The sequence below is a fragment of the Sinocyclocheilus grahami genome, unplaced genomic scaffold, assembly GCF_001515645.1.
Source record: "Sinocyclocheilus grahami isolate Dianchi unplaced genomic scaffold, SAMN03320097.WGS_v1.1 scaffold47.1, whole genome shotgun sequence".
NCBI lineage: Eukaryota > Metazoa > Chordata > Actinopteri > Cypriniformes > Cyprinidae > Sinocyclocheilus > Sinocyclocheilus grahami.
This window is the reverse complement of record NW_015505226.1, coordinates 3178855-3195938: the sequence shown is the minus strand read 5'-3', so window position 1 is coordinate 3195938 and position 17084 is coordinate 3178855. Positions and strand designations below refer to the sequence as shown.

General features: G+C 41.6%; 1 protein-coding gene across 2 annotated transcripts; it reads left to right on the top strand.

Annotated features, from left to right (window-relative positions):
* Window positions 1-10235: 10235 nt before the first annotated feature.
* LOC107582740 (carboxypeptidase N subunit 2-like) lies at window positions 10236-16725 on the top strand. Of its 2 annotated transcripts, XM_016268711.1 has the most exons (3): window positions 10236-10302; window positions 10587-11968; window positions 14070-16725. In XM_016268711.1, exons 1-3 carry the CDS (start codon window positions 10295-10297, stop codon window positions 14921-14923), a joined length of 2244 nt encoding a protein of 747 aa, XP_016124197.1. In that variant the 5' UTR covers window positions 10236-10294; the 3' UTR covers window positions 14924-16725. The 2 variants fall into 2 exon arrangements, with proteins under 2 accessions (XP_016124197.1, XP_016124196.1); XM_016268710.1 differs by lacking the exons at window positions 10236-10302; window positions 10587-11968 and adding an exon at window positions 12337-12403 and having other exon boundaries at window positions 12688-16725.
* Window positions 16726-17084: the final 359 nt, after the last annotated feature.

Below are 17084 nucleotides of genomic sequence, written 5' to 3'. Positions count from 1 at the left end.
AACTCGCCCACCACCTCCTCCTTTGGAGTAAGAAGCATCTGAGGTCGCTTCGTGCTGTTCACATTCCTGGACTGCTCATCCGGGCAGCCGACGAGCTGTCTCGAGCTGCGCTCCTGGGAGAATGGCGACTCCATCCCCAGACGGTCTAGCTGAAACCTCTAACTGCCAGTTGTTCTACTCCCTGACCGAGGGAACACTCGGCACAGACGCACTGGCACACAGCTGGCCGCGGGTCCTTCACAAATATGAGTTTCCCCCAGTGAGCCTTCTTGCACAGACACTGTGCAAGGTCAGGGAGGACGAGGAGCAGGTCCTGTTAGTGGTGTCCTATTGGCCCACCCGGACCTGGTTCCCGGAACTAATGCTCCTCATGACAGCCCCTCCTTGGCCGATTCCTCTGAGAAAGGATCTACTGACTCAGATACGGGGCACCCTTTGGCACCCACGTCCAGACCTCTGGAAACTTCATGTCTGGTCCCTGGACGGGACGCGGAGGTTCTAGGTGACCTACCCCAAGAGGTAGTTGACACCATCACTTCATCGAGAGCACTGTCTACGAGACACGCTTACGCTTTGAAGTGGAACCTGTTCGTTGAATGGTGTTCTTCTCACCGAGAAGACCCCCGAAGATGCCCGATCAGAGTCGTGCTGTCCTTTTTTGCAGCAAGGGTTGGAGCGAAGGCTGTCTCCGTCCACTCTCAAAGTCTATGTCGCTGCAATCCACGACCCCGTAGAAGGCAAGTTGCTGGGGAAGCATGACCTGATCATCAGGTTCTTTAGGGGGACGAGAAGGCTAAATCCTCCACGGCCCCCCTCTATACCCTCTTGGGACCTGACTTTGGTGCTCACAGCACTACAGCAAGGCCCATTTAAGCCTTTGCAGACAGTTGAGCTGAAGTTTCTGTCAATGAAAACTTTGCTCCTGCTTGCACTGGTCTCCATCAAGAGGGTAGGGGACCTGCACGCATTTTCAGTTGACGATTCATGCCTAGAGTTCGGGTTGGCCGACTCCCAGGTAGCTCTGAGGCCCCGGCCCGGCTATGTGCCCAAGGTTCCCACTACTCCCTTCAGGGATCAGGTGGTGAGCCTGCAAGCACTGCCATCGGAGGAGGCAGACCAAGCCTAGCTTTGCTCTGTCCCGTCCGAGCCTTAAGGTGATACGTAGACCGGACACAAAGCTTCTGGACGTCAGACCAGCTCTTTGTCTGTCACGGAGGCCGGCAGAAGGGGAATGCCGTCTCTAAGCAGAGGATGGCCCACTGGATAGTGGATGCCATCACCCTGGCTTATCAGGCACAGGGTCTTGCCCGGCCTGTTCAGGTTGCGAGCTCACTCAACTAGAAGTGTTGCATCCTCCTGGGCGCTGGCTCGTGGTGCCTCGCTGGCAGATATCTGTAGAGCTGCGGGCTAGGCGACCCCAAACACGGTCACTAGATTCTATAGCCTTCGTGCGGAGCCAGTATCCTTCTGTGTTCTCACCTTGAACGGGTAGAAGCACTGAGTGGCCCCGGCTTCAGGTCGGCTTGCTAAAACCACTCCAGAGAGTCTCTGAGGCCCCGGCCCGGCTATGTGCCCAAGGTTCCCACTACTCCCTTCAGGGATCAGGTGGTGAGCCTGCAAGCACTGCCATCGGAGGAGGCAGACCAAGCCTAGCTTTGCTCTGTCCCGTCCGAGCCTTAAGGTGATACGTAGACCGGACACAAAGCTTCTGGACGTCAGACCAGCTCTTTGTCTGTCACGGAGGCCGGCAGAAGGGGAATGCCGTCTCTAAGCAGAGGATGGCCCACTGGATAGTGGATGCCATCACCCTGGCTTATCAGGCACAGGGTCTTGCCCGGCCTGTTCAGGTTGCGAGCTCACTCAACTAGAAGTGTTGCATCCTCCTGGGCGCTGGCTCGTGGTGCCTCGCTGGCAGATATCTGTAGAGCTGCGGGCTAGGCGACCCCAAACACGGTCACTAGATTCTATAGCCTTCGTGCGGAGCCAGTATCCTTCTGTGTTCTCACCTTGAACGGGTAGAAGCACTGAGTGGCCCCGGCTTCAGGTCGGCTTGCTAAAACCACTCCAGAGAGTCCATATAGTAGACCCTGTTGAGCTCCTCCGTCCCCTCGGCAGCCAGACGTGGCAGAGCATCCAGCGCCAGGCCCTCTCTCAATGAATCCGTGAGAACCGGTAGAGGGCTGGGTTCCATATGTAGAGACCTGAGTGGATCCCATGTGTGTAAAGTACATGGTATGGCCTCAGAGCCCGTGTTTCCCCGGCAGACTTATGCCATTTCAATAGGGATACAATCACCTCCAATCTTCCATATGCACCTAAGGAATGTTCATATGTGTATTTGCTTCCGAAACCTCCTTCGGGATCTGCTGCCTAATTATACTCACGCTGTGATCAGCGGCAGCTGGATGCAATAATCGCATGCCAATGTGCATTGGCTCGTTTAGTTTACTCTCGAAGTAGATTGGTCTCTCTAAGCGAGATCCCAATTTGTTGGTCATCCGACGTGACACGTCAGGGAACGAGGGTTACCATACGTAACCGAGACGTTAGGTTGTTTTGATTAAGTAATAATAACTTAAACAAATACAGGTAATTTACTAAATTAAAGTTCATTGAAAGTATGTTTTTTTTACATATTAAAAGTTTGTTTTATAGCAAAAGCCGATAACTCCAACAGTCGTTTTTTTTTTGTTTGGCAAAAGCAGATAAATCCACATTTTATGTTTTAGAGTTAAAAAAAAAACACTTGTTTAATTTTTGTAATCTCCGCAGATGACAATGTAGATGCCTGACAAACGTTGTTGTTGTTGTGATCATAAACTTTATGGATGTGATTACACACAATACACGGAGCTTTCCCCTCACCATTGTAACGCACTGCTTTTGCAAGGTTCCGTGAAAATGTTTCAGCTTTTCTTTTCCTTTTTCGCCCTGAAGAAGATATCACAGGTTCATCAAGTTCGTCGAAATTATCCATCCTCGATCACTTTTAGTCAGCTTTGACAAACTCCTCTCAGTTAGCACGTCTTTTCAAAGTGAATGTAGCGTTGTCACCTGACCTTAACCTTTCCTTCACAGTCCGCACTTTCGCGACGTAATGTCGCTTTCGGATAGAAGTCTGCTGCGGAGCTCGTCTTTGGGTAATTTTATGACGCTAATGGGGTGCGTTTAGACCCGCGACCTGCATTACAGTCGCACAGCGTTGTATCTGAGTCTCCGGTTGTTTGATGACTGTTATTGAGCATGTCGGGATAGTTGTTCTGCCGTGTTCGCGCGTGAAGCGGAAGAAGTGGGCCTGATCCCGCCTAATAGTTATGCGGCAGTGAGGCAAAACTGCGTGTGTTTTGTTTCGCGTCCAGTTTGTTTTTGTTCAAATGAACTTAAATCATGCTGGATACAGTTGCTTAGTGTACTAGAAGCTGGGGATTGTGCCCTCAGTGGATCGTGTTGAAGCTGTCAGGATCACGGAGACAGAAACGATCGCTGAGAGTCAAAGAGTGAAGAAACATTACCCTGCCATCAATTGGACTTCATTCAGCGTCTCATCCTCAACCAAAGAGTGGTGATATGCATTATTTTCTTTATTTGATTATGAATGCTGGTAAGCAAGTCATTGTTTTCTCTTCTGTGAGTGTTAAGAACTGAACTGTGTACAAGTGAATTTTCCTGCAAGGGGGATTCATATACTTTTTTTCTTGCATTTGGGGGGGACTTTTTGACTCGTGAATTTGTGAATGGACTGGAAATAATCTCTTTAAAAAAAGATTTTGTCCTATTCATGGAAGAAAACCTTTGAATTCTTGAACTGAATCAAAAAGAACTTTTGATATTTGTTGTTTTTCAAAAACAAACTGAATTGAACTCTGACATGAATTTTTATTGAAGAATCTGAGTGAACAGATTGTTCATGTGAAACTCTTTCCCCTGTGAGTAAAACAAAAGGGACACTAATTGTCATTTGTTGAACAAGACTCAACTGAGATGGTTACAGAGTTGTTAGTTTACTGTCTTTATTGTTTTCTAAATTTTTATTTCTTTCTCTGTTGATTGCATTCAAATTTGATTCACTCTTATAAAAAAACTAAGGAATCACAATTCCATTAGCTTAAAGAAATGTCAATATATTTAAGTTGAACCTGTTTACACAAATTTTTGACTCACTTATACTAAGGATTGGGGGTGTCTTACCTGTTCTGTTAAATCTGTGGAGGGCGGGTTTTGCAGTCAGTTATATTTATTTCCTGAGTTTCCTGCACACACGCACTTCAGGTGCTGCCGTGTACTAAATAAATCCTGAAGCCCACCTCACCACATCTTGAGCATTTTCACACTGCAACACGGCAGGCACCACATACAAGAGACCCTTGTACAAAGACTAAAAGCATTGGGTGGGGGGACTAGGATCCTGTTTCTCACTCAGTCTTCCTTAGATTAAGTGCTATATCTCCCCCACAAGGCAGTGGCATATTCCCCTCCGCCACATAGTGGCGTCATGAACAGGATCAATTCCTGATTCAGAGTAAGTTCCTGGTCCTAGAGCCGACGCTATGGCTGAACTGGAAGAATTAAAGAAACAGTTTGAAGAGATGCAAAGGCGGTTCGGTGAGCAGACAGGCATGTTAGAGCAAGCTAGTGCTGAACAGAAAGTGGAACTTTCCCTTGCTAAAACTGTTATTGTACAGCAGGCTGCCGCTCAGAGAGCACCATCTACTGTTTACATCCCTAGGGATCGAGACTGAGATGACAGTCAAGTTCTTGCTCAACGGAAAGGAGAAGTCAGTGGATTAGATTTTTGATGCTTTGGACCAGACTTATGGGGACCAACTTCCCATTGGCAGCAGACTGAAAGAGTTTTATGACCGCAAACAAATGCCTGGAGAAATCATCCGTTCTTATGCTTATGACATGCAGGAGAAGCTGAGAATCATCCAGAGCCGAGAGCCGTCTAGAGTTCCTGATGCTGATGGCGTACTGAAGGAACAGCTTGTGTTAGGCCTCAAAGATGATTCGCTACGGCGTAAAATGAAGAGAAGAGTTAAAGCTGAGAAGGACTTTACATTCATCCAGCTTATGCAGTAAGCTATTACTTGGTCTGAAGAAGAGGAGGTGCAAGTTCCAAGCAATCTGAGAACCAGTACTCATTCACGCAGTGTCGTTCATGCTACCATTGCAACAGAGAGCTCTTCAGCCCCTCTCACTCTGGAGTCACTCCATGAAGCTATTCAACAGATAGCTGTCCGACAAGAAGAACTGTTTCAGATGGTAAACAGCAACGAAAAAGTTAAACCTCTTGCGAAGGAAAGCAAGGCAAAAGGTGCACCTTTAAAAGATAGTGAAGGAAGATACATCTGCTATACGTGTGGTAAGCCAGGGCACACAAGCCGACGTTGTCCTCAGAGCAGAGAAAACTCTAGTAGAGTGCAACCTCACTCAGCAGAGATGGAAAAGACAGCTGACCGAGACACTTCAGTGCTAGAGAGCCCGGGTCCATCCGTTATTAGAAGTCATACTGCATACTGTGATACAGAGAATGTTTCCAAGACCCTTTGTGAAAGTGCTTTTGGAGATTGCATAACCATTGAAGTGAAAATCGCGGGTATCAGGACTATCTGCCTCTTGGACACAGGGTCAGAAGTGACTACTATCACTGAGTCATATTTTAAGAATCACTTTGGAGAAGTTGTGCTGTCGTCCGCCAGCAGGGTCCGACTTACAGCAGTAAATGGCCTAGACCAGGGATGGGCAAACTTGGCCCTTCCAGACCACTTTCCTTTAGCGTTTAGCTCTAACCCTAATCAAATACACCTGAACCAGCTAATAATTGTCTTCAAGACGACTAGAAGGCTACAGGCAGGTGAGTTTTATCAGATGCTTATCCTCTCCCTCGCGTGGAGGAATCGCTGGATGCCTTGGGAAATGCACAGCTGTTCTCCACCCTTGATCTTACCTCCGGGTATTTCCAAGTGGCGATGAGTGAGGAGTAAAGAGCAAAGACAGCGGTCACCACTCCCTTTGAACTGTTTGAATGGACCAGGATGCCATTCGTACTTTGCAACGCGCCTGCGACATTTCAACGCCTGATGGGGGTGGTGCTCGGTGATCTAACATTTGACATACTGCTCATCTACCTTGATGACATTATTGTCTTTTCGAAAGACTTCGAAAGCCATTGTCAAATACTGGAAATAGTGTTCAACCGGTTGAGACAGCATGGTTTGAAACTAAAACCCAGCAAGTGCTTCCTTTTGAAACCCGAAGTGAAATTCTTGGGTCACCTAGTTTACTCCCAGGGAATAAAGGTGGATGGAGAGAAAACTCGGGCATTGGAATCCTGGCCTGCACCCACGAATGTCAAGGAGTTAAGACAGGTCCTTGGATTCATGAGTTATTACAGGAGGTTTGTTCCTGGTTTTGCTCAGTTAGCCCGGCCTCTTCATGCCCTGGTGGGTAAATGAGGGAAGGAGAAAATCGTTGAACCTCTTAACTGGACAACAGCGTGTCAAACTGCATTTGACAAACTCAAGCAGTGTTTAATGTCTCCGCCAGTTCTCGCATACCCGGATTTCAGTCAATCTTTCGTACTCACAACTGATGGGAGCCTGCATAGTCTTGGGGCCGTGTTAATTCAACGATAAGGAAGTGCTGAGCGTGTGATCACATATGCAAGTCAGGGTCTTCGTGGGTCAGAAAAGAACGACCGAAATTACAGTGCTTTCAAGCTGGAGTTACTTGCCTTAAAATGGGCTGTAACCGAAAAGTTCAAAGAATACTTGATCTACTCCAAGTTCTCCGTGATAACAGATCACAACCCTTTGCGCTACTTGGCGACCGCAAATTTAGGAGCTGTTGAACAACAGTGGATGGCTCAGTTGTCGGAGTTAGATTTCGAAGTCTACTACAAACCAGGACGACAAAACACAAAGCAGATGTGTTATCAAGGATTCCATCTGGTGAGGAGCCTGAGCAAGAGGACTCCTCTAAAGACTTCATTAAGATTAATTAATGCCAAAAAGCAGCAGAGAGTACAAGCATCGGTCCAGGTGTCAGTGACAAGGAAAATCCCTGGATATAGCTGGAGTGATATAGAAGAGCAACAAAAGATCGACCCTCATATAGCTCCTATCTACTGTGCTGTACTAACCAACGCTGCAGAATACCACCAAAAGTGAGCTGCCAAGTGTTGGTGGAGGCCTCGTCAAAGGTCAGCTTGCCGAAGAGTGTTCTGATTGCTAATGTGCTCGCCAAGACAGTCAATGGTAAAGTCCCAGTCAGAGTGTTGAATTCTGGTGAAAAGCCTGTAAAGCTCCCACCACGATGTAGGATCGCTGCGCTGTCCAAGCCACAGGAAGTTGTGCCAAAAGTGCTTGTCGAGTTTGAAGAGAAAGAGGATGCTTTGCATGTTAAGGCTGTGCAGCAACGTCAGGTGAAAGTGGAGGTTAGCACCCCAGAACAGCTGCCAGTTCCAGTGCAAATTAATCCAGAGAACCTCACAGCAACACAATGTCGCAAACTCCAGGACTTACTGGCTAAGCACAGTGATGTGTTTTCGAAGAACGACTGTGACCTCGGTTATACGACTGCTGTCACACATAGTGTCCCAACAGGTGATGCTCCTCCCATTAAGCAAAGGCATCGCAGAATTCCACCTCAGGTGTTTCAGGAAGTGAAAAAACATGTTCAAGATTTGGTGTCTCAAGGTATTCTCATAGAAAGCTGTAGTCCGTGGGCATCTCCAGCGGTGATTGTGATTAAGAAGGATGGCAGCGTACGCTTTTGCTGCGACTACAGAAGGTTGAATAAAGTGACCTGCAAAGATGCTTATCTTCTCCCTCGCGTAGAGGAATCGCTGGATGCCTTGGGAAATGCACAGCTGATCTTCACCCTTGATCTTACCTCCGGGTATTTCCAAGTGGCGATGAGTGAGGAGTAAAGAGCAAAGACAGCGGTCACCACTCCCTTTGAACTGTTTGAATGGACCAGGATGCCATTCGTACTTTGCAACGCGCCTGCGACATTTCAACGCCTGATGGGGGTGGTGCTCGGTGATCTAACATTTGACATACTGCTCATCTACCTTGATGACATTATTGTCTTTTCGAAAGACTTCGAAAGCCATTGTCAAATACTGGAAATAGTGTTCAACCGGTTGAGACAGCATGGTTTGAAACTAAAACCCAGCAAGTGCTTCCTTTTGAAACCCGAAGTGAAATTCTTGGGTCACCTAATCTCCTCCCAGGGAATAAAGGTGGATGGAGAGAAAACTCGGGCATTGGAATCCTGGCCTGCACCCACGAATGTCAAGGAGTTAAGACAGGTCCTTGGATTCATGAGTTATTACAGGAGGTTTGTTCCTGGTTTTGCTCAGTTAGCCCGGCCTCTTCATGCCCTGGTGGGTAAATGAGGGAAGGAGAAAATCGTTGAACCTCTTAACTGGACAACAGCGTGTCAAACTGCATTTGACAAACTCAAGCAGTGTTTAATGTCTCCGCCAGTTCTCGCATACCCGGATTTCAGTCAATCTTTCGTACTCACAACTGATGGGAGCCTGCATAGTCTTGGGGCCGTGTTAATTCAACGATAAGGAAGTGCTGAGCGTGTGATCACATATGCAAGTCAGGGTCTTCGTGGGTCAGAAAAGAACGACCGAAATTACAGTGCTTTCAAGCTGGAGTTACTTGCCTTAAAATGGGCTGTAACCGAAAAGTTCAAAGAATACTTGATCTACTCCAAGTTCTCCGTGATAACAGATCATAACCCTTTGCGCTACTTGGCGACCGCAAATTTAGGAGCTGTTGAACAACAGTGGATGGCTCAGTTGTCGGAGTTAGATTTCGAAGTCTACTACAAACCAGGACGACAAAACACAAAGCAGATGTGTTATCAAGGATTCCATCTGGTGAGGAGCCTGAGCAAGAGGACTCCTCTAAAGACTTCATTAAGATTAATCAATGCCAAAAAGCAGCAGAGAGTACAAGCATCGGTCCAGGTGTCAGTGACAAGGAAAATCCCTGGATATAGCTGGAGTGATATAGAAGAGCAACAAAAGATCGACCCTCATATAGCTCCTATCTACCGTGCTGTACTAACCAACAAGAATCTGAGTCCAGTCGAGCACGAAATATGGATGTTGAGTTAAAAAAGCTTGCTAGACAATTCATACGACTCAAGCTTAAAAAATGAGTGATGTTCCGTACTAAATTTGAAAGAAATTTGTCAATTAGTGGTTCCAGAACCCTTGCGTTACAAAGTGTATGAGAGTCAGCATGATCATTGTGGCCAATTTGGAGAAAGAAGCACGCTGGAGCGCATGAGGCGGAGCTATTACTGGCCGACAATGAGTAAGGACATTCAAATCTGGATTCAGGAATGCAAGAGATGTGCCCTCGCGAAGGATGTTTTTCCTAAAATACGAGCCCCAATGACATGCTAATGACTAATGTATCTGCCCCTCTGGAAGTCCTTGCTATGCATTATCATGCTGCAACATGAGGTGATGGTCGTGGATGAATGGCACAACAATGGGCCTCAGGATCTCATCTCACCTCTCTGTGAGGTGGATGGATTATCTCAGCAAAGGAGACGTGCTCACTAACACAGATTTAGACAGATTTGTGAACAATATTTGAGAGAAATAGGCCTTTTGTGTACATAGAAAAAGTCTTAGAGCTGTAACTGATTACGATTACTTTTATTTTGTAATTAAATTACGTAATTCCGTTACATGAAACTAGTTACTTCCCAACACTGTGAATGTTGTTGCATATGAAGAAATGTACTGTTTTCCTTTCTTGTCACTGTCAATGGTTATACACTTTTTGCAGTTCTGTATTAAACATGTTTTTTCCTTCATAGCAAAACCATTTTATATAGTAAGCAAGACTTTCTATATTAAATAAAAACCATGAACTATCAGGGTGTTACAACTTGGTATGCTAGTCAATTTGGTATCTTGGTTTCATTGCAAAGTATTTTTAATGCTTATTTTATGTTTTTTCTATATCTACTACACTACATCTGCTTTGCTTATATTATTTTCCATTCTGTTTACATAATTTTGGCATTGACAATATGATAATTAATTTAGTGTACCAATTAATTATGTGTACTTTGTGAAACTTTTTGAAAGTGAGTTTGCAATATTTTTATCTCTTCAAACAGAAAGCAAACTGACCACACCCTTTCTACTGCCTTACATGCAGTAAACACTTGGGATGTGTAGATAAGAGTGGTGCACTACGAACTTATACTTGCTTTTAGGAACATCATTCTGAATGGTCATTCAGATGCAACTGAGATGAGCAGGTAAGAGTAATTATTTTCATTTAATGAGACAAATGCAGGTCAGGAACATAAAAGCAAAAAAAACTGCTTGCTAAAACTTCTGTGTCAAGCTCACTATTATTTTATTTTTATTCATAAATTAATTTATCAAAATTATTTTGATTTTGTTTAAATACAGTTGCTTGCACAATGCAGTATGCACAAGATATAAAGACATTTTTTATGTTCTTTATTATTATTTATTCAAGTCTTTTTTATATTAGTAAGTCATGGGAATTAGATTTTAATGTTTTATTCTTCAACAGGCATATGCATTTAAAAATTGCACTAGTATTCATTTACATACTTGTGCACTTGCACTGGAGCTGCACTGTAGATATATGTCAAGAAGATGACGACTGCAAAAAGCAAGACGTGTATGACAAAACCGTGACAGCAATTCCTGAAAAACTAAAAGATGGAGCCGAAGAAATATTTTTTGTAAACAGTCAGATTCCTGTGATACCAAAAGGAGTTCTTTCTAAAAACCCTCAAATAAAGAAAATTGAATTTCTTGGTACTTCAACTCACTCTGTAGAAGTTGGAGCCTTTGAGGGTTTGCCTAATATCACAATTATTGAGATATCTGGCACAAATGTGACATCATTACCTGTGGGTGTTTTTAAGGATCTCAACAACCTTCTAAAACTTGTTTTAAAAAGTAACAAAATACATAGCCTTGAAAATGGGTTATTTGACTATTTAAAAAAGCTTCAGGTATTACATCTACATATGAATAAGATCAGTACCATTGAGGAGGGGACATTTGACAATTTAGAGGAACTCTTGAGTCTTCATCTTGCAAAAAACAACCTTAGTTCCGTATCGACATCTCTTTTTTCCAATCTTAAGAGCTTGAAAATGTTCAGGCTTTATGAGAACCAGTTGACTGCTCTACCTGATGGGATTTTTGATAATCTCCCTGATTTGGAAGAGATAGCCTTGCAATGCAACCAAATCTCCTATATACAACCAAATTTATTTCCACACAAAAGTAAATTAACAAAACTCTATTTGGACAATAATCTTTTAACAGAACTGCAGCCAGATTTATTTGTCGGTTTCTCTTTATTAAAGAGTCTAACTCTAAACAAAAATCAACTCACCAGTCTTCCCAGCGTCCTTTTTGGAGAAACGCTCAAAATAACTGAATTAAGTCTAAGCCATAACAATCTCACTCACTTACCAACTGGAGTTTTCAGTCCACTTAAGAAGCTAAAGAAGTTAGACCTTTCCTCAAACCAGTTTTCAATTATATCTGCAAACTTTTTTGAAGGTCTTGAGAAACTGACTGATCTGAATTTACAAAATAACAGTATAGAGTCATTAAAACAAGAGGACTTTAAAAAACTAAAGTCTCTTTCAACGCTCAAACTGGGAAATAATAAACTACAAAGCCTCCCTGGCGATGTTTTTGATTCTCTTCCAAAACTCAGTAAACTGTACCTGAATGAGAACCCATGGAAGTGTGACTGTAACCTGTTGCCATTCTATGAATGGATGAAGAACAATAAGGGCAAGATTAAATCAAAACCTCCAGAAGTTTGTGAGTTACCAAAAAATCTGCTAAATCAGTTAATCATCTCTTTAACAGAAGAACAATTAATATGCCTCACAACTTCACCAACTACCACCCCTCTCCTTACAAGTACCGTTCCCATGTTCTATATTAAATAAAAACCATGAACTATCAGGGTGTTACAACTTGGTATGCTAGTCAATTTGGTATCTTGGTTTCATTGCAAAGTATTTTTAATGCTTATTTTATGTTTTTTCTATATCTACTACACTACATCTGCTTTGCTTATATTATTTTCCATTCTGTTTACATAATTTTGGCATTGACAATATGATAATTAATTTAGTGTACCAATTAATTATGTGTACTTTGTGAAACTTTTTGAAAGTGAGTTTGCAATATTTGTATCTCTTCAAACAGAAAGCAAACTGACCACACCCTTTCTACTGCCTTACATGCAGTAAACACTTGGGATGTGTAGATAAGCGTGGTGCACTACGAACTTATACTTGCTTTTAGGAACATCATTCTGAATGGTCATTCAGATGCAACTGAGATGAGCAGGTAAGAGTAATTATTTTCATTTAATGAGACAAATGCAGGTCAGGAACATAAAAGCAAAAAAAACTGCTTGCTAAAACTTCTGTGTCAAGCTCACTATTATTTTATTTTTATTCATAAATTAATTTATCAAAATTATTTTGATTTTGTTTAAATACAGTTGCTTGCACAATGCAGTATGCACAAGATATAAAGACATTTTTTATGTTCTTTATTATTATTTATTCAAGTCTTTTTTATATTAGTAAGTCATGGGAATTAGATTTTAATGTTTTATTCTTCAACAGGCATATGCATTTAAAAATTGCACTAGTATTCATTTACATACTTGTGCACTTGCACTGGAGCTGCACTGTAGATATATGTCAAGAAGATGACGACTGCAAAAAGCAAGACGTGTATGACAAAACCGTGACAGCAATTCCTGAAAAACTAAAAGATGGAGCCGAAGAAATATTTTTTGTAAACAGTCAGATTCCTGTGATACCAAAAGGAGTTCTTTCTAAAAACCCTCAAATAAAGAAAATTGAATTTCTTGGTACTTCAACTCACTCTGTAGAAGTTGGAGCCTTTGAGGGTTTGCCTAATATCACAATCATTGAGATATCTGGCACAAATGTGACATCATTACCTGTGGGTGTTTTTAAGGATCTCAACAACCTTCTAAAACTTGTTTTAAAAAGTAACAAAATACATAGCCTTGAAAATGGGTTATTTGACTATTTAAAAAAGCTTCAGGTATTACATCTACATATGAATAAGATCAGTACCATTGAGGAGGGGACATTTGACAATTTAGAGGAACTCTTGAGTCTTCATCTTGCAAAAAACAACCTTAGTTCCGTATCGACATCTCTTTTTTCCAATCTTAAGAGCTTGAAAATGTTCAGGCTTTATGAGAACCAGTTGACTGCTCTACCTGATGGGATTTTTGATAATCTCCCTGATTTGGAAGAGATAGCCTTGCAATGCAACCAAATCTCCTATATACAACCAAATTTATTTCCACACAAAAGTAAATTAACAAAACTCTATTTGGACAATAATCTTTTAACAGAACTGCAGCCAGATTTATTTGTCGGTTTCTCTTTATTAAAGAGTCTAACTCTAAACAAAAATCAACTCACCAGTCTTCCCAGCGTCCTTTTTGGAGAAACGCTCAAAATAACTGAATTAAGTCTAAGCCATAACAATCTCACTCACTTACCAACTGGAGTTTTCAGTCCACTTAAGAAGCTAAAGAAGTTAGACCTTTCCTCAAACCAGTTTTCAATTATATCTGCAAACTTTTTTGAAGGTCTTGAGAAACTGACTGATCTGAATTTACAAAATAACAGTATAGAGTCATTAAAACAAGAGGACTTTAAAAAACTAAAGTCTCTTTCAACGCTCAAACTGGGAAATAATAAACTACAAAGCCTCCCTGGCGATGTTTTTGATTCTCTTCCAAAACTCAGTAAACTGTACCTGAATGAGAACCCATGGAAGTGTGACTGTAACCTGTTGCCATTCTATGAATGGATGAAGAACAATAAGGGCAAGATTAAATCAAAACCTCCAGAAGTTTGTGAGTTACCAAAAAATCTGCTAAATCAGTTAATCATCTCTTTAACAGAAGAACAATTAATATGCCTCACAACTTCACCAACTACCACCCCTCTCCTTACAAGTACCGTTCCCATGACCACACTGCACACTACAACTGCCTCAACAACAAAGTTAACCTCAACGACAGCAGCACCTACAACAACTACTGCTTTACAGACGACAACCACACCTACTCCAACAACAATACCAACAACAACTCAAACAACTACAACACAGACAACCCCCACAGCACCAACTACTCAACTCACAACTTTGCTACTAACCACAACCACACTACCTACCACCACTGCTACAACTACAGCTCCGACAACTACATCAGTCCGAACAACAGCATCAACAACTACACTACAGCCAACAACTGCCCATCTGACAACTGCATTGATTCCCACCACAACGACAGTACAAACAACAACTTCAGCGACCACCACTTCTACAACCACAGTACCATCAACAATGGCCCATGTGACAACTACAGTGACTCCCACCACATCAACTTCGACAATCCAAACTACAATTGCAACAACTTTAGCCACTACAACTATATTAATCCCAACCACTATTACAAGTCAAAAAACAACAGCAACTACCTTACCATCCAGCACAACTACAAGGAAAACAACACCTTTTCTTACCACACATATTAGTTTCATCTGTACCAGCTCTCCTCAGGCCCCTCTCTCAACACCTACTACCACCAACAAGTACTCATCATGCAAGGAATTGATGATATATTATACTACAATGCTGCTGGTGGAAATCTGCTGTACTATGGTGCTGGCCAAATTCACTTATTCACTATACTGCTCTCTGGAGCAAAGGGAGAGACTGCACACCCAGGTCAACTTGACTCACTTCTCCTATATTAAGTCTATTGTACTCAGACCAGTTGATGAGACAGAGACTGTAGCTCTTTGATCTTTTTTTTTTTTTTTTAAGTTTGAGTAGCACCTGGTGGTGGTCACTTATTAGAGTCTTAGAGCACTCTTACTGTTCCTCAGAGGAATTCTATTACAAACTGTCTATAATTGATGCTTAATGCTTTCATTTTATAACAATGTACAATAGTGTCCACAAGTCTGAATCCTTTACCTCTGTTTTACTATTAAAATATTACTTTTTATATTCTATAATTCTATTATATAATGCATTGTATACATTATGTAATAATATGTCATCAGCAGAACAATTTAAGTGAAGAGTTTAATTAAAAACATGTACATTTAAAAATGTTTAGTATTTAGTAAGTTGCCCTTTGACAGCAGCACTTTAACTGCATAAGTTGGTGTAAAACATGATGATCCAAAGAGTATCTTGTGTGCCTCAGTGAAAGCAAGAACATCTGACCTTTCAAACAAAGTAGTTTATACGGTCAATGTTAAAAATATGCCTAATTATTTTTAGGTTGTATATATCCTTATATAACCTATATCTTTTGGCAGAAGGACAACCCACAATGCTTTATATGAGGATCAAATAGCACAATATGTGTAAGGGATCATCTATTGCTAAGGGTGCATTATATTTTAATGTGTGATGTGGAGGCAAAGAACCACCTGACTTGCAGAGGTAAAAACAGAAGTTTAAACGTGCGTGTAATACACAAGAACCAATGAGGATTGTTGTAGTGAGCTTCCGCATTAACTGTATGTGAAGTGTTCTATGCATGTGTCTTTATAGATGAATACAGCTTAAATTAAATCTATTTATCATATGAAGTGTATCTATGCACAAGACTTGGATTAAACCTTTTTGCATCTTCTAAGTTTTGGTTCCCTGGACTTTCAGTGGAAGGAAAGAAACGTCTCAGGTTTCATTAAATATATGTTAATGTGTGTTTTGAAGATTAACCGAAGTCTTATGAGGGTGAATACATGATGACAGAGTTTTTATTTTTGGGTGAACTATCACTTTAAGTGTGTCCAAACTTTAAACTGGCAGTGTACATATTTTACAACACAGCACAGAGATACTTTTCAAGCTTCATGTTTGTATTTTTTATCTAATAAGTCAAAATCATTGTAAATCCATCTAGCAGTTAATATGTGATGTAATGTGTTTACTGTTCTTTGGAAGGGGAAATCTAAAAAGGGTTTCTTTTGAGTTAGGTCACAACTCTTGAGAAGGTTGGGGCATCTGTTGGCTACTATTAAGCAATTATTTGCAATTCATTTATCAAATGTCAGCAGTCTTGATTAATTATCCTTAGAAGAAAAACGTTGTAGGTGTAAGACTTTGGTCACATTGTATTAGAGAGCAAAAGAATGTCATTGAGACCAGATGCTTTTGTGGGGGTCATAAAAACAAGAGGCTAAATCAGAAGAGGTGCAGAGAGTTATTGGTCATGGGCCTCATTTGCATCGAATTCAAATATTTGTCTAGCTGCATATTTATTAAGTGTATACTACATTTGTAATATTTATTATGCTTTAATTGCACTTGTTTAAGCATGTAAATGGATCTGAAAAAATCCACAAATTAGCATGGGAATATTTTCTGGGTCGATTTTTCAGGCACTCGGTCTCATTTTTAGTCTGGAAGCAAAAAGTTGTTCTTAAAAACAGATATGAATGTCTTTCCCAATGTCACGCACTAGGTGTCAGTGTAGCCTCGTTTATTTTGTTTTGTCCAATAATTTGCGGCACCTCCTGCCCAAACAGTGATTCATAAAATCACATTCTATCCTGTTTATGTATCGAAATTAAGGGGGAAAACACAACCTGCACAGTGTCCTTAGTTTAAATAGATAAATAAGTAAACAAATAAATAAATAAAAGCTATTGTGTGAGTATTAAAGTGTGTAGTATATATGTTTTACAGTGGAGCACAAACAGAAAACACACAAACACGCACAGAAACCCCAGCCTGCACGCAACATTCTACAATCACAATCCTTGATTAGTGTAATGAAACTGTCTTGCTGCAAAGGAAATAGCGAGGTATAGGCCTACACATTTGAAGTGATTCTCTGGATGTGAGAATCACTTCAAATAGAGAGGTATAGGCCTACACATTTGAAGTGATTCTCTGGATGTGAGACGGGTGAGTAATCGTACTCATACAGTTACAACAGACCTTG